We start from the raw sequence: 23,009 nt of genomic DNA, 5'->3' as shown, positions 1-23,009 counted from the left end.
GGACCGGGAGGAAGTGAAGTTTTTGCACAAAGAGCGCAACTCACTAAATCCGTCCCACTGAGAATTGAAGCAAAAATATTCCATCCACCATATAAACCAAAAAAATATATATTGTTTGGAAAAACGAGCCCTAAAAATAATACGTCAACTCAGTGCAAACTACTTCGAACAGCTGATGGGGGAATCTGGGTCCAAAAGTCAGAGTGGCTGCTAATCAAGGTAATCTTTCTATCATTAACTGATTTCATATGATTGTAGATTGTCTGTTGTGGTATCAGTACAAAAACTGTTACTTTTCATGTGCAAGTAAACAAAATACGGCAATTCAAAAATGTGTCTCATTTGAATCCACAGCAGGTTAGATAACAATATCTCCGGTGGTGTTAGACGTAAAATTCTAAAGGGGTTTCGCTATTTGTGGAGGGTACATCAAGAAAATATGTTTACTGCACTTCTACGTATAATAAGATATTATTATAAGGTACTGGAGAAAAGTAAAGAAGTGTACGTCAGTTACAAGAAGTTCGTTCGGGAAAACGGTAGAGACGTCACGTTTAGTGTGTATTAGTGGTAAGCACCCTATTGTTTTTCTTATTTTTTTCTTTTTTTCTTTTCTCAATGCTTCCGATGTGCAGCACCTGCCTCTTCTCTTTCATGGTACTAAAAAAATTAACTCACTCTATGGCCTATGGAACCCGAAGGTTCAATGCCGCGTTCACAAAGGCATTCCACTGACTTCTGTCCTTAGCCAACTGGATCCAGTTTCTACTTTATATTCCTATTTCTGCGAAATCCATCTTCATATTGTCTTCCAATCTGCTTCTAGGTTTCCCTAATAGTCGTTCTCCGATTGGTCTTCCTGTCAAGACTTTGAAAGCGTTTCTACTTTCTTTCATCCTAGCTACATGACCTGCCCACCTGGGCCTCCTAGACTTGATGACGCAAACAATGTTTAGTAAACCATATACATTATGTAGATCTTCGTTATGGAGTTTCCACTATTCTCCATTCCCGTTAGACTTGATTAATACTAGAACTATATAGGTAAGGGTTATTTAGCACACCTTTATTCCTTCTTCAAAACCTTTTTCCCAGTTAGCTGGATCGGCTTTCCGGATCGCTGTCCTCCACCTGTTTCTGTCTTGTGTCATATCCATTGTGACATCACACAGCACCATGTCATTCTTCACACAATCTCCTCGCTTCTTCTTTGGTCAGCCTCACACTCATTCTCCCATTCAGTTCTATAGCATCCACTCGATGAACTACGTATTCCAAAGGTCTTTTTCTTAAATACCCAAACCATTGAAGTCTTGTAGCTTTTCTGCTACTAGTCTTATCTTTTCTATTCCTCGGATCATTTCATTCTTAATTTTGTCCTTCCGCGTCACGCCACACATCCACCGCAGCATCATCTCTGCAACATGCAACTTCAGTTCCTCTCTCTTCTTCGTCATCTAATATTCTGCTCCCTATAATATGACAGATCTCACTACTGTTTTGTAAACTCTTTCTTTAAGGCGTAATGATATCCTACGGTCATACAATACTTTTGTCTCTTCTCTCCATTTTGTCCAACGGCTGCTAATTCGGCTGTTTACATATTCTATTCCTTCATTTTTCTGTAGTATTGATCCCAAGTAGTTGATTTCCTCGTCATTGCCACCTCTTCTCCGTCCAGTCGTATTTTCGATTGTCTGCTGAATGGGCAATGTAGATATACTGTCTGGTTTTTACTAATTATAAGACAATTTCTATCCAATTCTCCTCTCCAATTTATTTTGTAGTGCTTCTTTGGTTTCACCGACCAGCACGATGTGGTCCGCAAATAGCATATTCCAAGGTTCTAACTCATGTATATCCTTTGTAAACTCGTCCATTGCAACTGCAAAAAGGTATGGATTGACGAGATCCCTTATAAAGTCCCACTTTTACTGTGAATTCTTCTGTTATTGCACACGTGCTTCTGACTCTTGTTCTACATCTATCTTACCTACCTTGCATAAGCATATTTAGCATATCTTTATTTATTTGTTTATTAAACAAGTAATAGCAAACAAAATGTTTTAAAAACCACAGAAATTGACACAATACCACTCACTCTTGCTTTGAAACTTCTTGTGTAAAATAAAAGCCAAATTCTGACCAAAGCATATACTATTTAATAAATAATATCGCTACAGTTTCGGCAAGGTATTTTTGTTTTCATCAGACAAGATAATGTGTCTGATGAAAACAAAGATACTTTGCCGAAACTGTAACGATTTGATTCATTAAACAGTATATGCTTTGGTCAGAATTTGGCTTTTATTTCATAAATTGACAAAGCAGAAAATTGTTTTGTTTTTAGGTAGCCATACTTCAATTTGTAGTATTTACTACGAAAACATACAAACTGCCGCTTTCTTTTAGTCCGTACTAATGCCCAAGTGGAGATGATGCAATCGTCAGGACTTCCTAACAACACATATATACCTACTAACGACAATATATATACATCCGAATTTTACAGGAGGTGGGGGCGGACGCTTTCGCTTTTTCTTTCAGTCATTTTTTAAAAAGCTTTCTATTCACGTACCAATGTTGCTTTTCTGTAGCAGATTCTACAACTAAAAGAGTGCCTTTTACAACATTCAGTATTTGTATTAAATTCTATGTTCCATCAGGGACTGGCTATCTTGATTGATTTTCAAACTGATATCTCTTCGGGTGCCAAGAAGTGGGTTATGCAACACAACATATCCATGGTGTCATTTTGGTTACCTAAGCACCTAATCCAATGCATGGAAGTTATACATCTTGTCATGTCTTTTTACAATACCATACCATTTGAGAAACAGATACAAAAACATTGCGGTTTTGGTATAAAATTTCGCTTGTATTTCGTTAGCCGTTGGAAAACACTATTGTGATCTTCAGGTATTCTACTAGAAACTAGAATAGACGTAATATAAGTTCAGTTTACAAAATTAAAGGTATTAACGGCAGTTTTGGGTATGATCACTATGATGTTAGATTAACGCAGTGCTCAATCAACTTAAAAAAAAAAAAAAATCCCAGCTTAATGTACCTAGATTCTGTACATTACTCATTCATATTGATATTTCTTGCATTTACCATGCGTCAATATTTGTGACACAGAAGATAGTTAGGCTGCAAATAAGCTTTTTTTTTTTCAATTTTATTATGTTTTATTTATTTATTTTTCACTATTAAGAAACAGTTGCATTTTCTTACCTGAAATTGGAAGCAATAAAAAATCTTTTAGACTATTGACATGTGGAATTGATATATGGGTAGCGCAACCGGGTTGTATTTTTCCACCATTCATATAAAAGTCTACGTGTCCTAAAAAAAAAAAAAAAAAAAAAAAAAAAAAAAAAAAAAAAAAAGAGATTAAAAATACAGTTTATTACAAATACAGTTTACTATAATTTTACTTCTATTTTCAGCTCTCGCAAGAAATAGTGTAGCTAGGCCTTTTAGTGAATTCCCTCGTAGCTAAGCGGTTATCGTACGTGCCTTGGGCGTGGGAAACCCGGGTTCGATTCCCTGTAGAGCTCATGTGGTTTGGATCCCACGTTAAGCTGTAGATCCATGTCTCATATAGCCTCACTGTTGAAAGGGACGCTAAACTCAAATCAAAGAAACTAGGCCTTTTAGATGAACATTAACGTTCCGCGGACAAACTTGAAGCCCCCGCTAATTGGAAATGAAATGATATATTTCAGTTTAACGTCCCCACGATTATGCCCTTTATGCTAAGGGAGACGATAATTAAGGCAAGTGAATGATAATGGAAGACTTGTTGGAATGAGAAAGTGGGAGGAAACAGGAGAACCCCGAGAAAACCTACGGACACGATGTTGTCCACCACAAACTCACTTGGGCAGGGTTCGAACTAAGGACCCCATGCACCAGAGGTAAGCCCTGCCCCCAAAGGCACCGTGACACCCACCCTAATTGGATCGAAGATAGTATTTATTACATCAACGGCAATTTGAGGAAGTCAAGGGTTTGTTCCCAGTTACATTCATAATTCATCATGTTAAGTTGTTGTGGGAAACTACAGTATAGTCAGGGGCGAATCCAGGACACACTCCTTGGGAAGTGGTGGTGGGAGAGGGAGGTGAAAATTTCTCAATTTTTCCCTCTTTCGCCGGGCTTTTGCAGCACCAGTGCCTATATCGCTGCAAGGGGGTCGGCTGACCCTTCGCGTTCTACCTGGATCCGCCTATGAACACAGTACAGAACACAGTATTAGAGTATAATACAGAATTATTGAGACTATTACATATTTATCTTCCAACTTTCAATCAGTAATGGTATTCAATAATCAAAACTGATGTATCGTATTTGCCAGCGTATAAAACGTACATGTACTTCTTTTTCCTTTGATAATAAGTCCTAAAAAGAAATGAGTTTTATACGCCGATATATAGATTAGTCTCGATCCTGTGTTGTTTGATGTCTTCCATATTTTCCTTACTATGTGCAACACCGTTCCAGTTAGGTATAGTTCATTGAAATAGTAAATGTAGTTTGAGTACAAATGCTTTATTTACCGTTTTATAGTATGTATGATTTTCTCTCAGATGTGCATGTGATTAGTCGTACCATAAATTCTGACACAATATTGGAAGTGAATTATTACGAAAGCGTTAAAGATACTTTAATATCCTTAATGTATAGATTACTTAACAGATCTAACGAGCACAGAGCACCAATTACTTTTAAAATTGGTTGCCGCTGGCTTTCACACAGTCCTTAAGTCTCTGCGTCCACTCATCTATAAAATTATGCTCTGTCTCTATAGGGAAACCCGCCACTGCCTTCATCAGGGAAAGTTTCAGACTGTCAATAGTGGTATATCTCTTCTTACAGACCATGCCCTCAAGCACTGACCACAACTTGTAGTCCAACGGGTTGAGGTCAGGGCTGATAGCAGGCGAATCATCTAGAGCAATGAAGGCTGAGGCATTTCTAATCAGCCACTCCTGGATGGAGTGTTCATTGCGGGCTGGTACGGAATCCTGTTAGAAGGTCCAATGTTGTTTCCTGAACAAAATGTTACTCAAAAGCTTCACAACAGGGTTCAGAACAGTATTTTCGTATACTGTGGCTGACGCTTTCATCCCTTTTTCCACAAAAATGCAGCTTGGTGGTGCCATCATACGCCACTCCCCACCAAACCTTGACTGATGTCGGATGATGACTCCTATGGATCTTTAGGGTTTTCTCCCGAGATTCCTGGGAAATTCAAGCATATACTTGGTCAATTTGTCGATTGAAAGCTTCCTCAATGTTGAATATCTTTTCATCTCTGAAAAGAATTCTCCTGTGTCCATTTTTTGCGTAAAGCTGCAATAGGCGTTTTGCTTTAATCACCCTCTGCTCTTTTTGACATGTATTGAGGAAGTGACCTGTACTTCGCCGGTAAGCCTTCAACCCAAGTCACTTCTTAATACACGAGACATTGACATTTTGGAAATGTTCAGCTCACGAGAAAGCACTGACTGCTTTCGTTACAGGATTTCTCTCAATACGAGCCGCCATTGGTTGCATTAACTTTTTAGTTCTTACTCTGCTTGGGCGGCCTTGCCTTGTGCAATCACCAACTGTCTCAGACTCCATGAATTGCTTGATGGTTCAATACACGAAAGATTTGCTAATATTCAACTTTTAAAGTGTTGTGAATATCACGGGGCTGATTAACACAATTTATGAAGAGCTATTTCTGCCACACGATTTTTGTAATCGATCCACTCCATAGTTACACCTTTACAAACACACTTTCTTTATGACAGCTCAACTCACAATGACCCACTCCACTCTCTTACACAGGCGGATTGACTGCGACCTTTAGAACTGAATATACACCCTGCCTCAAAATTTGGGTCAATATTCAATATGACTAGGTACTGTTCGTCAAGCATTAACTCCGCCCACATTTTCTGCAAAATATCATTTCTAGTTATAGAGATGAAAAATAGAATTGTCTCGTCCCGATCCTTTCATCTTGATTTTTGGAAAGCTTATTTTGCAAATTAATATACAAAACTAATGCCCTCATTTTTTTCTTAATTTCATCGAGAAATTATTAGAATCCTTCTGTGTCACGAGATGTTCAAGAAAGGTTGTAATATAACAACCTTTAAATGAAGTTTGTTATTAAAAGTATATTGTGTTATGATTTGTGTATCTTTAAAAGGTGATAAATGGTCTTCATTGTGTTCGTACAATCATCTTATCTTATCACTTTAGACTTTTCTTACTGTGAATCATATATCACTATAAACAGTGACTGATATATAAGAATTGGATGAACCAGGGCTTTGTGAACCATATATCACTATAAACAATGACTGATATCTAAGAATTAGATGAACCAGTGTTTTCTGAATCATATATCACTATAAACAGTGACTGATATCTAAGAATTGGATGAACCAGTGTTTTCTGAATCATATATCACTATAAACAGTGACTGATATCTAAGAATTGGATGAACCAGTGTTTTGTGAACCATATATCACTATAAACAGTGACTGATATCTAAGAATTGGGTCAACCAGTGTTTTGAGAATTATATCTCACTATAAACAATGACTGATATCTAAGAATTGGGTGAACCAGTGTTTTGTGAATTATATCTCACTATAACACTAACTGTTATCTAAGAATTGGGTCAACCAGTGTGTTCTGAATCATATATCGCTATAAACAGTGACTGATATCTAAGAATTGGGTGAACCAGTGTTTTGAGAATTATATCTCACTATAAACAGTAACTGTTATCTAAGAATTGGGTCAACTAGTGTTTTGTGAATCATATATCACTATAAATAGTGACTGATATCTAAGAATTGGGTGAACCAGTGTTTTGTGAATCATATATCACTATAAATAATGACTCATATCTAGGAATTGAGTGAACCAGTGTTTTGTGAAACATATATCACTATAAACAGTGACTGATATCTAAGAATTGAGTGAACCAGTGTTTTGTGAACCATATTTCACTATAAACAGTGACTGATATCTAAGAATTGGGTGAACCAGTGTTTTGTGAATTATATCTCACTATAAACAGGGTCTGTTATCTAAGAATTGGGTCAACCAGTGTTTTCTTAATCATATATCACTATAAACAGTGACTGATATCTAAGAATTGGGTGAACCAGTGTTTTGTGAATTATATCTCACTATAAACAGTAACTGTTATCTAAGAATTGGGTCAACCAGTGTTTTCTTAATCATATATCACTATAAATAGTGACTGATATCTAAGAATTGGGTGAACCAGTGTTTTGAGAATTATATCTCACTATAAACAGTAACTGTTATCTAAGAATTGGGTGAACCAGTGTTTTCTGAATCATATAGCACTTTAAACAGTGACTGATATCTAAGAATTGGATGAACCTGTGTCTTGTGAACCATATATCACTATAAACAGTAACTGATATTTAAGAATCGGGTCAACCAGTGTTTTCTGAATGATATATCACTATAAACAGTGACTGATATCTAAGAATTGGATGAACCAGTATTTTGCGAATTATATCTCACTATAAACAGTAACTGTTATCTAAGAATTGTGTGAACTAGTGTTTTGTGAACCATATCTCATTATAAACAGTGACTGACATCTAAGAATTGAGTGAACCAGTGTTTTGTGAATCATATATCACTATAAACAGTGACTGATATCTAAGAACTGGGTAAACCAGTGTTAGACTCGAAATCTTTAGTCTCGTCTCGCAAACAAAATGAGAATTTTCGTGCTTTTTGTCTCGGCTCCAGCCATTGTCTCTAAAACTACTGTGACACAATTGGAACAGATAAACGCAAAACATCTCTTAACAAACCCACAAAGATCAGTAATCCTAGACACCTGTCATATGGTTATGAAATTGTTTGAAGAAGAAAAACTTCAAATAATTTGCTCTTGCCAAAGACGGCCGTCAGTTTATTAAGCTGAAATCGGTTTAAACCGAGATAAATCAATAATAATAATAATGATAATAAGTAACAGTAGTAGTAATTCTTGTTATTATTCTTGTCGTAGTAATGGCAGTAGAGCCAGTAGTCGAATCAATAACTATATACTTAATATACTTATGTATATAACAGTAAAGTCTAAAAAGGTTACCCATACTTAACCTTAAAACAACACTCTGTAATCATGTTTAGCTGGTTTGCGTACTAAATTCTTTTTAAATCTAAGCAAATTTTATTAATTTGCAATGACCGTAAGATCATATGATAAAGTCTTCCTTTTCTTTACAAAAAAAAAAAATCCTAACTGTAATTGCAGAGAAGTTACATATAAACTATATGTATTACCTTTGTCTGCACTTTCAAAAATTGATTTTTGTAATATACAGGGTGCAGCAGAACCAACTAAGCAGTTTTAAGGAGCAATAAAAAGTAAATCTGGATATATAGAGAAAAAATGTTTTTATTTTCTAAATTAGTACAATATACCATTTTACATTCATTTAGTTTTGAAAATAATGTCCTTAAGATGGCGGCCGTTAGCATCAATACATTGTTGTAGACGATCCCTGAAGTTTCGATCAGCTCTTACACACATATCGCGAGGTATGGCATTCACTTCGTCAATAATCCGCTGTTTTAACTGTGGTAGGGTGTGAGGGCGGCTTTTGAAAGCCTTTTCCTTCAGATATCCCCAACGAAAGTAGTTACAAATGCTCAAATCTGATGACCGCGCAGGCTACTCGACATCACCCCTCAAAGAGACGAGGCGTCCCGGAAACATTTCTCTCAAACATCAAGTGGAATTTGAGCTGTGTGAGCAGTAGCTCCATCCTGTTGGAACCACAAGTCCCCCAGTCCATGTTCTTCAACAATCTCGTTCATTCTGGGTTGCAGAAAATTTTTCAACATTGAAACATAACGTGTGGAATTCACTGTCACGGACAATCCTTCCTCAAAAAAGCTCGTTGTGTAGCGATCACAGATCTGTTGTTTTGATAATAAGCGCGAATGGCAAAACCACGATGTGCACCGGTCCAGATCATATTAGCTACTGAAATGGGGTACACGACTGAACAAAGGCAGACTACGTGCAACTGCCTACCTCCACCACAGCTCTCGCAGGTAATTGATAGAAACTGCTTAGTCGGTTCTGCCGCACCCTGTATAATCTTCTTTGTCGTGTGATTTATTTAATACTTGATAATAGTTACGTCGATCTAGATGTAAACTTCTTCGAAGATCCTGATCTAATGTAAAATTCTGATTTACTAAGTCTTATTTATACCCAGTTTGAGCTTCAAGAAATATTCTAATTAGCTAATAATTCTGCCAGAATCAATCACAGTACTTCATCATGCATATTTTTTTTTTTAAATCCAAGTTTATAAAATGTATACGCTATTGTTTATTATCATTAAGAATAAAATTTACATTTACCAGCTGCGCCCATTATGCCGAAACCAAAAAATGGTATGAATGGTTTTCCATTGGTATGAATGACATCCACAAAGTCTGCATCTGATTTATCTAACCGTACTGAAGTATCTGCTCCTTCAAATTCAGGTTGGGCTGGATCTAATCCTGAAAATGAGACGTTACCGCGAGATATGAGGTTAATGGTATATTTCTGTAATGTACTGATTGATAAAATAATAATAATAACCATTATTGGTATTCTACCATTATTGGCAGATTACTTGCCACTAACTTACAAGCTTCTATGCACCACATCTTCAGCTAACCCTTTGTCTTGTGGTAGGAATATCCTGTTTTAATATCGTCCTCAACTGCTGTCTCTTTCCCCCTTCCTGCTCTTGCTGTCACCATACTCTCTAGCACGCCTCTCATGATAGAGTTTCTTCTCAGCCAATGTTCCAACCAGGTTCTCTTTCTCTTTCTAATTACGTATAAAAATCGTTCTTTTCTCCCTTTTTGTTTCTAACATATTCATGAAATGCTCACCTATATTTTGAACTAGTTCACTTCCAACGTTGTCTTTATTTTTTTATATTTTAACTGATAGAAAAAACTGTATTATTCATTTCCTACACTTGTTTTAAAAGAAGAAACAATTAATAACACTTAACCTAATTCCCTAATTTATAACATCTTTTTTCTCATAAATGTTTGATTTCCTATTTTAACATTTAGTAGTTTCTGTGAACTTAAAGCCATCCTTTAAAAATCGTGAATACAATAAGACATTATGTAGGTCCTGGGTTCTTTCCCTGTGGGTTACTGTTTGAGACAACAGACTTAATGGTATCGGGTTTGATCCCTGAACGTCCTTGTACTGATTCATGAAAGAAAACAGACTCTTGGACTGGATGATACCAACCCACAAGTACATATATTAACCAACTAAGAAAAAAAAAAATGGTGAAAGTCGGGATTCGAACCATGGACTATTGGCATTAAGTTAATACCGTGTTCGTGGTATATTCCTGTGTTCACCTCCCCCGAATCAGCTGATTGTTCTTTACGATGGTTACCCAGTGTTACGGTTAGGACTTCGGGGGACATTGGGTGTAAATCCACACCATGTATTCTGCAACTGAAAACAATCACTTGGCACTGCAGAAGCTGTAAACATAATAAAATATATGCATGCACAATATTTAACCTATAACATAAAATATCATTGCATGATATACACACTTTCACTTTCTCACAGTAATATTACTTGGTGTAATAACACCCACAGAATACATATTTCATACGTATATTTCAAACCTTTTAATAATAATAAACACTTCACATTTTACAAACACTGAAATAAATTTTTGTGAATGAACTGATTAGACCTCTTTCGTACGTATCCGCGACCGAGACACAAAATTCCCGCACGCGTGATTACGGTTACGGAAGTTAGTTGACCGAAAAACGTAAACACTGTTCACTGGAAATAAGAAATTTATGCACTGTTCGTTCAAATCATTTCACTCCTCGCACATTCTGGTTCCACGATCTTTTTTGTTTAACGTAGATTACTATATTCCATCTTTTCACACACTTTTATTCATAATTGGGATTTTCCGTAGTATTTTAATAATAAAAACTTTCTCGTAGGCCATTATTTATATGGAGAAGCTAGTAATTGCGTGAGTTTCTTGTGTTGCGTTGAGAATTTCACTACCTGTGCCTTACTTCCTTTGAGGCACGATTTAACTTAATTTCTAAGTAAAAATATCATAGTCATTAGTTGCACCATTATGAAGGAATCACACTCATTATAGGATGTATATTTTACTATAATCACAAAATAAACACAAAAAAAATAAGTGGGAAGTAATGTAAAGTTGTCCATCTTGGTTTGCCGTTGGAGTCCCACTCCTCGCGCCCTGTGTGAGTGCCACTCTCTTCCCACACAATGGACGTGTAGGAATATAGTTTTATAACAAAAAAAATACTTCCTGTAAAACATTTAGTTTTTAGGTAATTGCTCCTCTCATAGGAACTATTGATTGATTGTTGCGTTATTAACAGTATATTAATTACACTTAAACAAATGGTAAAATGAATAATTACTATTTATCACAAAATATGCAAATTATAACATATAGTCCGTTGCTTCACAATTCAGCTTGTACAGAGGTGGGGAGAAAGCCAAGCTGTGACGAATTCTTCTTCCAAATTAGGTTATGCGAAGAAGGATGTGGCCAACACACACACACACACATTCAAACACTTGTGAGAGAAGAACTTCGCAGTTTTTTAATTTCCAAGAATTCTGTCTCGCTGAGCAGCTGTATATACGAGAGTTGTTAAAGGAGTGTATAACGATAGCATTATAACATAGACCCACAGCTTACGAGGAAGCAAGAGCGGATACAGTCAGAATATGTTCGATTTAACATGTTTAGGGTTACCATACGTCAGCAATTATGAGGACATGTCCACATTTTGAGAGTAAAAATTCTTATCTGCATACATATTCCAAAATTCCCTGATTTATCCGTATTTCCTAACTCAAATGTATTATCGACTCAATTTAAGACATTCCAGACGTCTATACGTTTAGCTACTTGTATTCAAAGAAGGAATTATTAAAAGAAAGACTAGATCTACTTTAAAACATGAATAGACAAAGTCTATATCTATCTATCTATCTTTAAAAGTAGAAGATAAAACTTGTACGTAAATAATTGTATGTTAATAACATTTACAAATAATACAACAAACTACTTAATTCAACTTATTGTTAAAATAATAATACAGTATTTATAAATGTAGCCACAACATTGAACAGAAAAAAGTAACGAAACTACGAAACACCTGTTATTCTAAATATTTTCCCATGATGAGCTTCTACTCCATTGCCGATGTACGAAGCTGTTTGAGCTCCCAGACTGTGACCAATGACGTAGATTGATTTAACGGAAAGCTTTTCTTGCGCTACTAAATAATTCGCTAACCTGGAAAACATATTGAACAAGTGTTTTATATATACATGTACCAAGAAAATAATAAAAACATAATGTTAGAAATAGTGTATAGTATTGTTCAAAATATCTTGCCTGCCCACCTTGTTTTAGAAGATCGAAGTCTGACAACCATATGTAGGAAATTCTAATATTTTGGTTCTTAATGTAGATCTCAAATTACCAACGAAAATCAAAATTTGTTTTTTTTTTTATTATTATTATTATTCCAACTGTAGATTAAATAAACTGAACTTTTCAAAAACAGGTTGGTAGCCAACAAATAATTTTTTTTTAACACAAGACTATACATTACGAGCTCTTTCGTTAATGTACTTCATCACATAGATAGGAAAAAAAATTGAGTAGGAAGAGAAGCGTCTAGGTGCGCAGTACATTGGAATTCAGCACCATCAATAGTGTTACTAGGCTGTAGTTAGATGAATTTTAATATAAAACTAATGGAACAGGTGGTGCAGGAAGAAGAAGAAATGAAGAGAAAATAAAAAAATAAACGATCAGAAATTAATAAAAATAAAATAAAATTTCAAAATTTCAAATAATAAGTAGGAAATATGTAATAATTATGAAAATAAATAAATATACATCTAGAATTTATATAATTTTTGTATTATTTTTTTTAAACATTATTATAAAATATTTATTTCTTTATTTATTGATTTTGTTAATTTTTTCCTAAATTTTAATTCTTTTATGAAATATTTCTTAGCTCTTCTGCAGACCTACGCACCCAAATAGTTTTATCTTCAAACACTAAACGTCATATATTTACAATCTGGTAACATTATCACTTTACAGGGACTCCGGTGGCTCAGTGATAGAGCGTTCACCTTGGGTGCCTCCGGTTCGATCCCAGCTCGCGCCAAGTGAACTTTGTGGTAGACAAACACCGTGTTCGTGGATTTTTTCGAGATTCTCCCGTTTTCTCTCACTTTCTTCATTCCACCACTTCATTCATTCCTCGTCATCATCGTCTCTAGCCTAGCCGGCATAATCATGGAACGCAAAACTAAAAGATTTCCTACTAACTATCACTAGTGGGAGACCCGAGTTTGATTCCTGGCGGGAGCTCAGGTGGTTCGGATTCTATGTTAATCAGTAGGTCCCGTCTCATATAGCCTCGCTGCTGAAAGGGACGTTAAACTCAATATCAACTCAACGAACTATTAGTTTACCAAATGAATAATCTTTACTTTGTTTCTTTCTTTCTACGTCATTATCTGTTAGTTTTCAGCGAAAGTTCTTTGTTTCAGTTGGATGATAATGCTTTTATTGTTATCTGCTGATCTTTCTGTTTTACTTCTTCCCTATGATAATGCTTTTATTGTTATCTGCTGACCTTTCTGTTTTACTTCTTCCCTATGATAATGCTTTTATTGTTATCTGCTGACCTTTCTGTTTTACTTCTTCCCTATGATAATGCTTTTATTGTTATCTGCTGATCTTTCTGTTTTACTTCTTCCCTATGATAATGCTTTTATTGTTATCTGCTGACCTTTCTGTTTTACTTCTTCCCTATGATAATGCTTTTATTGTTATCTGCTGATCTTTCTGTTTTACTTCTTCCCTATGATAATGCTTTTATTGTTATCTGCTGACCTTTCTGTTTTACGTCTTCCCTATGATAATGCTTTTATTGTTATCTGCTGATCTTTCTGTTTTACTTCTTCCCTTCCTTACCTATTGAAGCTTCTTAAAGAATAACTTATAGTGTAGTTTCCCATGTTACCATTGTTTGTGCTATACACTAGTAGGTAACTGGAACAAATAAAAAAAGATACGAAAAATAAGTTAATCAGGAGGTAACATTAAAATCACCTATCATTCACCTATTAACGAAGGAGAACTTTCGCTGAAAGCTTTAGCAGATAGTGAAGGGAATCTAGGAAGGAAGAAACAAATTAAAGATTATTCAGCAGATAGGAAGAAAATAAAGATTATTCTGCGGATAATGTAAGAAAGTTGAGGGAAGGAAAAAAGTGAACAATATTCAGTAGATAGTGAAGGAAAGGTGTAGGTGAAGAAAAAAGATTATTCAATAGATAGTGAAGAAAAGATGTAGGAATAAAATAGATTATTCAGCAGACAGTAAAGGGAAGATGTAGGAGGGAAGAAAAAATTAAAGATTATTCAGCAGATGGATAACAGATGTAGGAAGAACATGAAGAATATTCTGAGGATAAAGAGGGACAATTATGGGAGGGAAAAAATTGAATAATATTCAATAGATAGTGAAGGGAAGATGTAGGAAGAAGAAAGGTTATTCAACAGATAATGAAGCAAAAATGTAGGAATAAAAAAAGATTATTCAGCAGACAATATATGGAAAATGTAGGAAGAAAAACATGTAAAGATTATTCAGCAGATAGAGGACGGATGAAGGAAGAAAATAAAAACTACTCTGCGAATAATGCTGGAAAGTTGGGGGAAGGGATAAAAAAAATAAGATTATTCATCCAATACAGAAGGAAAGATGTAAAAAGAAAGAAAGAAATTAGATATTAGGAAAGTCGTTCAGAAGATTTAGTAATAAGTCATCACGGAACTCAATCACGTGATAGTGTGGAAAGAGTTTGAAAGAGTGGAAAGAGTGGAAAGAGTTTGAAAGCAAAAGTAGAGGAAGGAGATAAAAATAATAGGATGGGTTGGTCGGTAAGAGTACACTAGAAAGAAGGCATGATTATTGAAAGGAGACATTTATAAAAGCATAAATATGTATAATGATCAAAAATGAATAAAAAAGAATTGAAATATAAAAAATCGTGGAGAAACAAAAAAGAGTAGAAACTATAACAATGATAGATAATACCAAATTGAAATTATATAGTAAAATTTTGTGTGTAAAAAATAATAAAAAATAATGGCAGAAGCAAAAATAGGCGTACAAGAAACAGAGTATAGTAAGCTATGATAGTTATAGACGGATAATACTATACTGATAGTAGAAGGTTCGCTGCGGACCAATAGCTAAGAGGTTATCAGTTAGGATCAGCTTCTCCTACTATTAACTTTAACTTAACTGAAACTTTCAGTCTTTTGTATGGATAAATACACATTCACAGACAAGTTGTTAAGGATTTCTCATAACTTATTTCATTGCATAATAATAATAATAATAATAATAATAATAATAATAATAATAATAATAATAATAATAATAATAATAATAATAATAATAATAATAATAATAATAATAATATTTATTTCTGTGCCACGAACACCTAATGGCAAAAATAAAGCACCTTATCAGATAAAAATAAACACATATTGCATACGATATTATAACTTATCTACTGAAACAATTAAAAATAATGATAAAATAAAATAGTATCGGATTAAACAATAATTCCTTGTCAAATTAAAACCAAAAAATTTTTAGTCTCAAAATGGATACATGGTCAAAAATACTACAAATGATATTTGTCAAACTTTAAAGTTGATGCTTCTGTAGTGATAAATATAAATTATACTCAATTAAAAGAATTGGACACTCTTCTTAAAATTACAGATTTTGGATTTACAGGAACTAATGTTGATCCTTTTCTCATATTATACATTGGTAGTCTTATACCTATATTATGTAAGCAGTATTCACTATGAATCTATTGTCTAGTATTTCCTGAATAAAATCTCTTTCAGTAAGTGTTCTCCTGTCACTTAATGCTTGTAATCCCCAAAATTGATTCCAGTATTCATAACTACCTGAGTAGTAATATCTATTCATTTTTTTGGCATCGTACCGAAATAAAACATTTTTGGACTGACTCAATTTTGTTTGCCAATAATTATTCCTATATTGTTCCAAATAACTATACCAAACTTGATTTTGCAAGTATCTTGTATAAATATACAGATACATTTATAGACTAATAATAATAATAATAATAATAATAATAATAATAATAATAATAATAATAATAATAATTGGCTGTAGGACTAAACGGAAATCTGGCTGCTCCGCTATTTCCTTTTTTTTTTTTTTTTTTTTTTTTTTTTTTTTTTTTTTTTAACGTTCAAGTTCCAAATGATTATGTCTTCTACTGGCACGCTTACTTTATATTAACTTGATAGCATGATATATTCATTTTGTAATCAATTTTCAGAAGCCTGTTAAAATCACATTAAACTATGCTAATTGTTCAATTCATCTCAGATATTTTGTTGCTATATAGCTTATCGAGGGAAATTATATTCCATATAATAGTATTTATGTACTAAGAAACTATGAATTTAAGGTAAATCCAAGTTAGCTTATTCCGTCTTAGTGTTCTGGTTACGGACAGGGTTGTTTCTGACATTAACACCCGTGAACACAAATCATCCCCCTTCCCCCAAATATGCTAGTTTGGTATTAGAACGGTTTTCTGCCTCAAGTGTCCAACGGAGAGTCTATTATTCATCATTTATAGACTCGCCGTGTCTCAGATTGGTAACTGGTGAAAAATATAATTCTTAACGGTATGGAATACATGAGGATCTTCATTTTCTTTCTCATTGATTAATATGGGGAACCATTTTTCTTTTATTTTTTGAAACGAACGGAGATTTTAATTAAATGAAATGAGGTTTCTATAGGATGAGGCAAAGGTTACGAAGGGACTATAACTTTTTTTTTTTCAATTTATCATTAGTTTCCATTGATATTTCATAGACTTAAAGACCAAAGTAGGAGATTGTTTATATTATGTGTGGAATATAATCTCAGGTAGACGTCCGCCATTATGGGCATCACAGTTACGGGCTCTATGAGACTTATAATGCCCAACACCTACCAGAGATTATATTCCACACATAGTGTAAACAATCTCCATCCTTGGTCTATAAGCCTGTGAAATATTAATGGAAACTAATGATAAATAAAAAAAAAGAAAGTTATTCACAGTTATAACCCTTCGTGACTTTTGGGCCAGCCTGTACTTTAACAATCCATGGTTATGCCCTTGAGGTTAAATGAAACAGATGGTTAATGAAAGTCAACGGCTCTGAAAGAATTGAACGGAATAATCATGTAAGGGAAACGGGAGAACCTCTAGAAAACCCACGGACATGGTGTTGTCCATTATAAATATCATGACCTGGGATCAAAGGCCAAAGACCAGAGGTAAACGCTGTACCACTTAGCTATCGTGCTCCAAGAATATTAGGATATTGATTTCTAATTCAAATCTAGTTATGTGTTCCTTTTTTTGTCAAAATGTGTTTGCGTTCAGTACCATATTTAAGCAATAATCCATAGCTTGGAACGGCAAGTTTTGGCGCTTTTCTAAATTTAGATCAAACACTTCACTTACTTTTCTAACATTTGCACTAGATCAAATACTTTACTGTATATCTCTCAATGTTTTCAATATTTTAAAACATATGTGGATATTTACGTAAATAATAGATTACACTTGAATATTATTTCACCAGTTAAATGAAATGAAATGAAATCTTTAAGTTTTACGTCCCAAGGTTATGCCAGGTAGGCTAAAGGAGACGGTGATGATGACGACTGATTGAAAATGGTGGAATGAAGAAAGTGGGTGGAAACGGGAGAACCCCGAGAAAACCCATGCACTCGTTATTCGCCCACCACAAGGTTCACTTGGCGCGAGCTGGGATCGAACCAAGAACCATATACACCAGAGGTGGACTGTTTACCACTGAGCCACCGCGGCCCCATTCATCAGTTAAAGTTCAGTAAAAGCTGAATATAGGGTTAAAATACGTCCCGTTTTGACCAGGACAGTCGTGATTTGGATGCTCTTATCCAGGTATCCCTTTCTTTGGTTTACATTTTACTTCCGTTTGCGGTCATAACAATCTTTTCAATTCCTTTCCGTGTGTGCTCTACTCCTCATTGGCATATTCTGAAATATTATTTTTGATACTACCTACTTTTACATATCTAAGATTAATGAACAGTACGCTTGAATATTGATAAAGTACGTTACGTCATGGAATAATAATCTTTCGATCTAGGATACTGTTACTTCTCTACCCATCATCACTTAAATTAAACATAATTTTCTTACAAGGACCAGAAGGCAATTGGAGAAATTTATTGGAGAATTGAATGATGAAAGAAAAGGTATCATATTAGAGAAGGAAATAGAAAAAGAAGGTGTAATAAATTTCTTAGATATCAAAGTAAAGAGAACAAAGGAAGGAAATTTTATAACATCGTGGTTTCAAAAAGAATGTGCATCAGAAGTATACTGCAATAAAAGAAGTGATGTCGATGAAGGAACAAAAATTAATTTCATTAGGAATACGGAAGAGAAGATCAAAATGATAAATACGAAGGAAGATCAAAAGGAGAAAGATATAGAAAGACTATGGGAACAATTGAAAGACAATGGTTACAGTGATAAGGACAAGAAAAAGAGCAGGAAGAGAAGGAAGAAAAGTGAGAAAGAAGAAGAGAAAGAAGAGGACAAGAAGAAAAGATGGCATGGTATTGAAAGTGCAGGGGTGATATCAGAGAAGATAAGAAGAATTCTTAAGAGAGAAGGTATTAAGACGTACAGGCAAGGAGGAATGAAGATAATAGATATCATCAAGAAAAAGAAGATGAGAACGTCAGCGGAATTATGTAAGAAACGAGTGATATATGAAGTACCGTGTGGGATGTGTGATAAGGTGTATATAGGAGAAACCAAGAAGAGAATGCAAGAACGTTTAAAACAGCATAAAGATGATGTAAGATTGAAGAGAGACACGAATGCCATTTACAAGCACGTAGATGAAACAGGCCACGAAGTAAACTGGGAAGGAGCGAAAATATTGGAATATGAAGGGAGACAACTGGTTAGGAAGTGGAAAGAAGCGAAGAGGATAAAAGAAGTGTACGTTAAAGCTATGAACTTGAATAGTGGTTTGAGTATTAATGAAGAATGGGAGGACATTTTGAAAAGGGAAGAAAGAAGAAAGAAGAAAAGTAGAATATAAGGACAATATAGGGTTAAATTTTATTTATATGTTTTTCAATATTCACGTAGTTAATTAGTAATCAATATTCAGGTAGAAAATTTAGTATTCAATATTAGGTAGAAAATTTCAATATTTAGATAGTTAATTAGTATTTAATTTAGTTAATATATGTTAAAAGAAATATAAAGATTAATTAACAATGTATTATTTCAGTTAAGAGTTTAAAATTGTCTCAACAATGGACATATATTTTGAATTTTAATGAAAAATGAAAAAAATGATTCTTGATTGGTAGAGATAACAAATTATGTTACGTTATCAATGATTTCAGTTGGAATAGTAGTCTGAAGAAGGAAGTGATATACTTCCGAAACTGTAACATTTCTCGTTAACTTATAATAAAGAATATAGACAGTCTTGTAAGAAAATTATGTTTAATTTATGTTTAAGATGGACACAAGGCCTTTTTATTTAAAAAAAAAAAACATCATCACTCATACATCTAACAGGAATAAAATAAAAATGGCCTTATGATCATCGGATAGTACCTAACGCTGGATTAAATAAAAGTAAACCTCCCGCTAAAGTGTTTCGATTTAAAAGATGTACCTCCGCCAAAGTATTCTGTTTGGAATATCTGAAATATGGAAGTCTAGCTGGGAGTGTTAGTTACTATTCATTAATCAGCTGAATAAGGTCTCAAAATAATAAAGTATATATATAAAGTATTTCTTTCGCACATATTTACAAACAACGATTTTACTTATTTTTAGGATTCTTCTGATTCATTTAACTGAAGCTGTCATTTCTAAAGGTGATATTTCATATCGATGAAATATTTTGATGAATTCTTGCACCTGTTTCACTACAATTTTTACTTTAGAGCCTGACTGACTAAAAATAATACAAAATTTACCATTTTTCTTTTGCTTGTTTTCCATAAGTGAAAGGAGATAATGAAATGCAATTTACCACAATAATAGGTAATGTCATTCTACAACAGAAAATATGAACCTGAAGAATTTTTAGTGTTGCCATCCATAGAAATGACAGTGTTGCCAGAATAACAACTCCCCCAAAATCTAAGTTAAGGCAGCGACTAAAGGAACGAACTCAACTGCATTTGACTACGCATCATGTTGTATTGGTATTTTGTGAACTACTTTTTCTAAATAATAGTTGTATTTAGTTTGTAACAAACAAAATAGTCTTAACATTAGTAAATAGTCCTAATTGTTAGTGAAGCCTACAGAAACCTCGGCTTCGTAATCAGACTTGGCTTTGACTTTTCAAATACTAATGTTCTTAAAACCTTGTTCAATAGTTACGTTAGATCCAAACTTGAGTACTCTTCAATCATATGGCATCCCAACAGTCAGAAAAACAAAACACGTCTTGAAGCGATTCAATCTCGTTTTGTGAGGTACTTAACTTATAAAGAAACGGGACTATATCCAAAATTCGAAAAATATACCGACCTCCTTCGTAAGCACGATATCTCATCTCTCGAAGATAGACGTACCACCCAACTTTTGATTTTCTTAATGAAATTATTGCAAAATAATATAGACTCTGAGTATTTACTATCCCAGTTAGAATTACATGTTCCATGTAAACGCACGCGTCCTAGAAATATTACTTTTCATTTACCTACTGCTAGAACAAATACGCTATACATGTCACCTATTAGGAGAATGTGTTATATTTTTAACTCCTATGCTGAAAGTAATCCTGAACTTGACATATTTAATATAAATGACCGTTCTCTAAGAACTATTGTGAAATCCTATTGAAGATTCATTAATTAAAATGGTCATATCTATAAATGTGTATTTGCAATTATATAAGTGAATTCTTGCATGCTCTAACTATGTACAAACTGACTAGGTCACTATCATTAGGTAATATACCTGTTGTGATCTATATGTAACCATAAATAAATAAATAAATAAATAAATAAATAAATAAATAAACATACAGTTATTGGAATTAAATAATAATGTTATTTAAAAAGTAATTCACAGGATACCAAAACAACATAATACGTAGTCAAATGCACCTGAGTTCGTTCCTCTAGTCGCTGCCTTAACTTAGATTTTTGGGGGAATGTAATTCTGGTAACACTGTAATTTCTATGGATGACAACACTGAAAGTTCTTCACGTTCATATTTTTTGTTGTAGAATAACATTATCTGTGATTGTGGTAAGTTGCATTTCATTATCTCCTTTCACTTCTGAAAGACAAGAAAAAGAAAAATGGTAAATTTCGTATTATTTTAAGCAAGTTTGGCTTTTAATAGTTATTTATAGAAACACATACACACACACACATATATATATATATATATATATATATATATATATATATATATATATATATATAAAGAGCACTTTATGATATTACCTGGCTCCTTCAGCTCCCACTACTCGGATGTTTGCAGTCACTTGAGCGTAATTTAATCCTTTTGCACCTTTGCTCCAATCTACTACAATCACATTGCAATCTTGCTGAAAGATATATAAAGTACAATGAGATCTTATATAGCGAACGATTTCTCAAAACGAATATGTGATTAGTTTCATAAAATTCCAAAGATTAAGTATAGATATATAATATTTAAAAGACAAAAAAAAAAAAAAAAATCCTTGTAATAGATTATCAGAAATTGTTTCGAGGATTCTCTGGCATCATCCTCAGTGTAACTTCTTCAGCTACAGCGCTAAATGTGTGACAAGTCGATGGGATTTTCTCTTCCGGAATATTCCGTAAGACAAATGGAATATCTTTTAAAACTGGAAATCAATGCAAGTTTGGTCTACATTTCCAAATTATGACGGTCAAAGTTGCTAAAAAATGTTAAAATTTCAAACATCACTCAACATGTTGTTGAAAATTTATGTGGGCGAGCTCGTATGGAAAGTATTATGTAAAACAGCACATACCGTGTTGTATCGGTCAAGAGGAAGATATTGTGTGTGAACAAACTAACAAGAATGATGATTCATAGAAGATTTAAGATTCAGGATTAGAAGTTATTCCAAAGAATAATATTTACTTAAAACCGAAGTTGATGGTGAGATGATGACAGTGAATAATATAATAAGGGGTTAAGTTCCAAAGTTGGTCGTCCGTTTCTAGTAAAATTTTGAAAATTTATTAATTTGCTCGTTTGTATGCTTGATCATATGTAAGGAGAGCAGAAATTGTGTTTATATATATATATAAACGGATTGTATTCATGGAACTATTTGGCAAGCGGAGGGAACTACTTCGCGCAAGGTTACCGCATGGTTGGATAGTGGAAAAGTAACGAATTTTGTATTCTGAACATGGCTGGAGATGTAGAGAGACGCTCCATTTGGTATCCTTACGCAGAGACGAAAACTTACACTCTGTTAAGTTTTAAAAATATGGGTCCAAACTTCTCTAACCCTAAGCTAACCCACCCTAGCCTACCCTATTTTCCCTGCCTTACTTTACTTTACCCACCCTATACTATGATATCCTTTTAAATTTGAAAGCGGTACTGAAAATTGATAATTTTTAAATTTTCGTAGCTCTTATTACGCTTTCTGTCGAAAACCAAGCGGACGACCAGTTTCGGAATAAATGCCGTAGTAAGTACTAAGAATAAAGTCCAATAGAG

The 23,009-nt window shown here is 34.0% G+C and overlaps 1 protein-coding gene across 1 annotated transcript in view; it reads right to left on the bottom strand.

The window, feature by feature from the left end:
- Positions 1-23,009, bottom strand: part of LOC145667450 (pancreatic lipase-related protein 2-like) — an 82,369-nt gene that overhangs the window by 32,982 nt on the left and 26,378 nt on the right. The window contains exons 4-7 of the mRNA XM_081734931.1: positions 21,767-21,870; positions 12,280-12,419; positions 9,442-9,585; positions 3,238-3,348 (exon numbers count right to left, since the gene is read on the bottom strand). Coding sequence (XP_081591057.1) covers positions 3,238-3,348; positions 9,442-9,585; positions 12,280-12,419; positions 21,767-21,870 — 499 coding nt within the window. The remainder of the gene's footprint in view (positions 1-3,237; positions 3,349-9,441; positions 9,586-12,279; positions 12,420-21,766; positions 21,871-23,009) is intronic.

This window comes from Thermobia domestica, chromosome 13 (genome assembly GCF_964235325.1).
Source record: "Thermobia domestica chromosome 13, izTheDome1.hap1.1, whole genome shotgun sequence".
NCBI classification, from domain to species: Eukaryota; Metazoa; Arthropoda; class Insecta; order Zygentoma; family Lepismatidae; genus Thermobia; species Thermobia domestica.
Note: the sequence above shows the minus strand (reverse complement) of the source record. Positions and strands in the feature narration are given on the sequence as shown.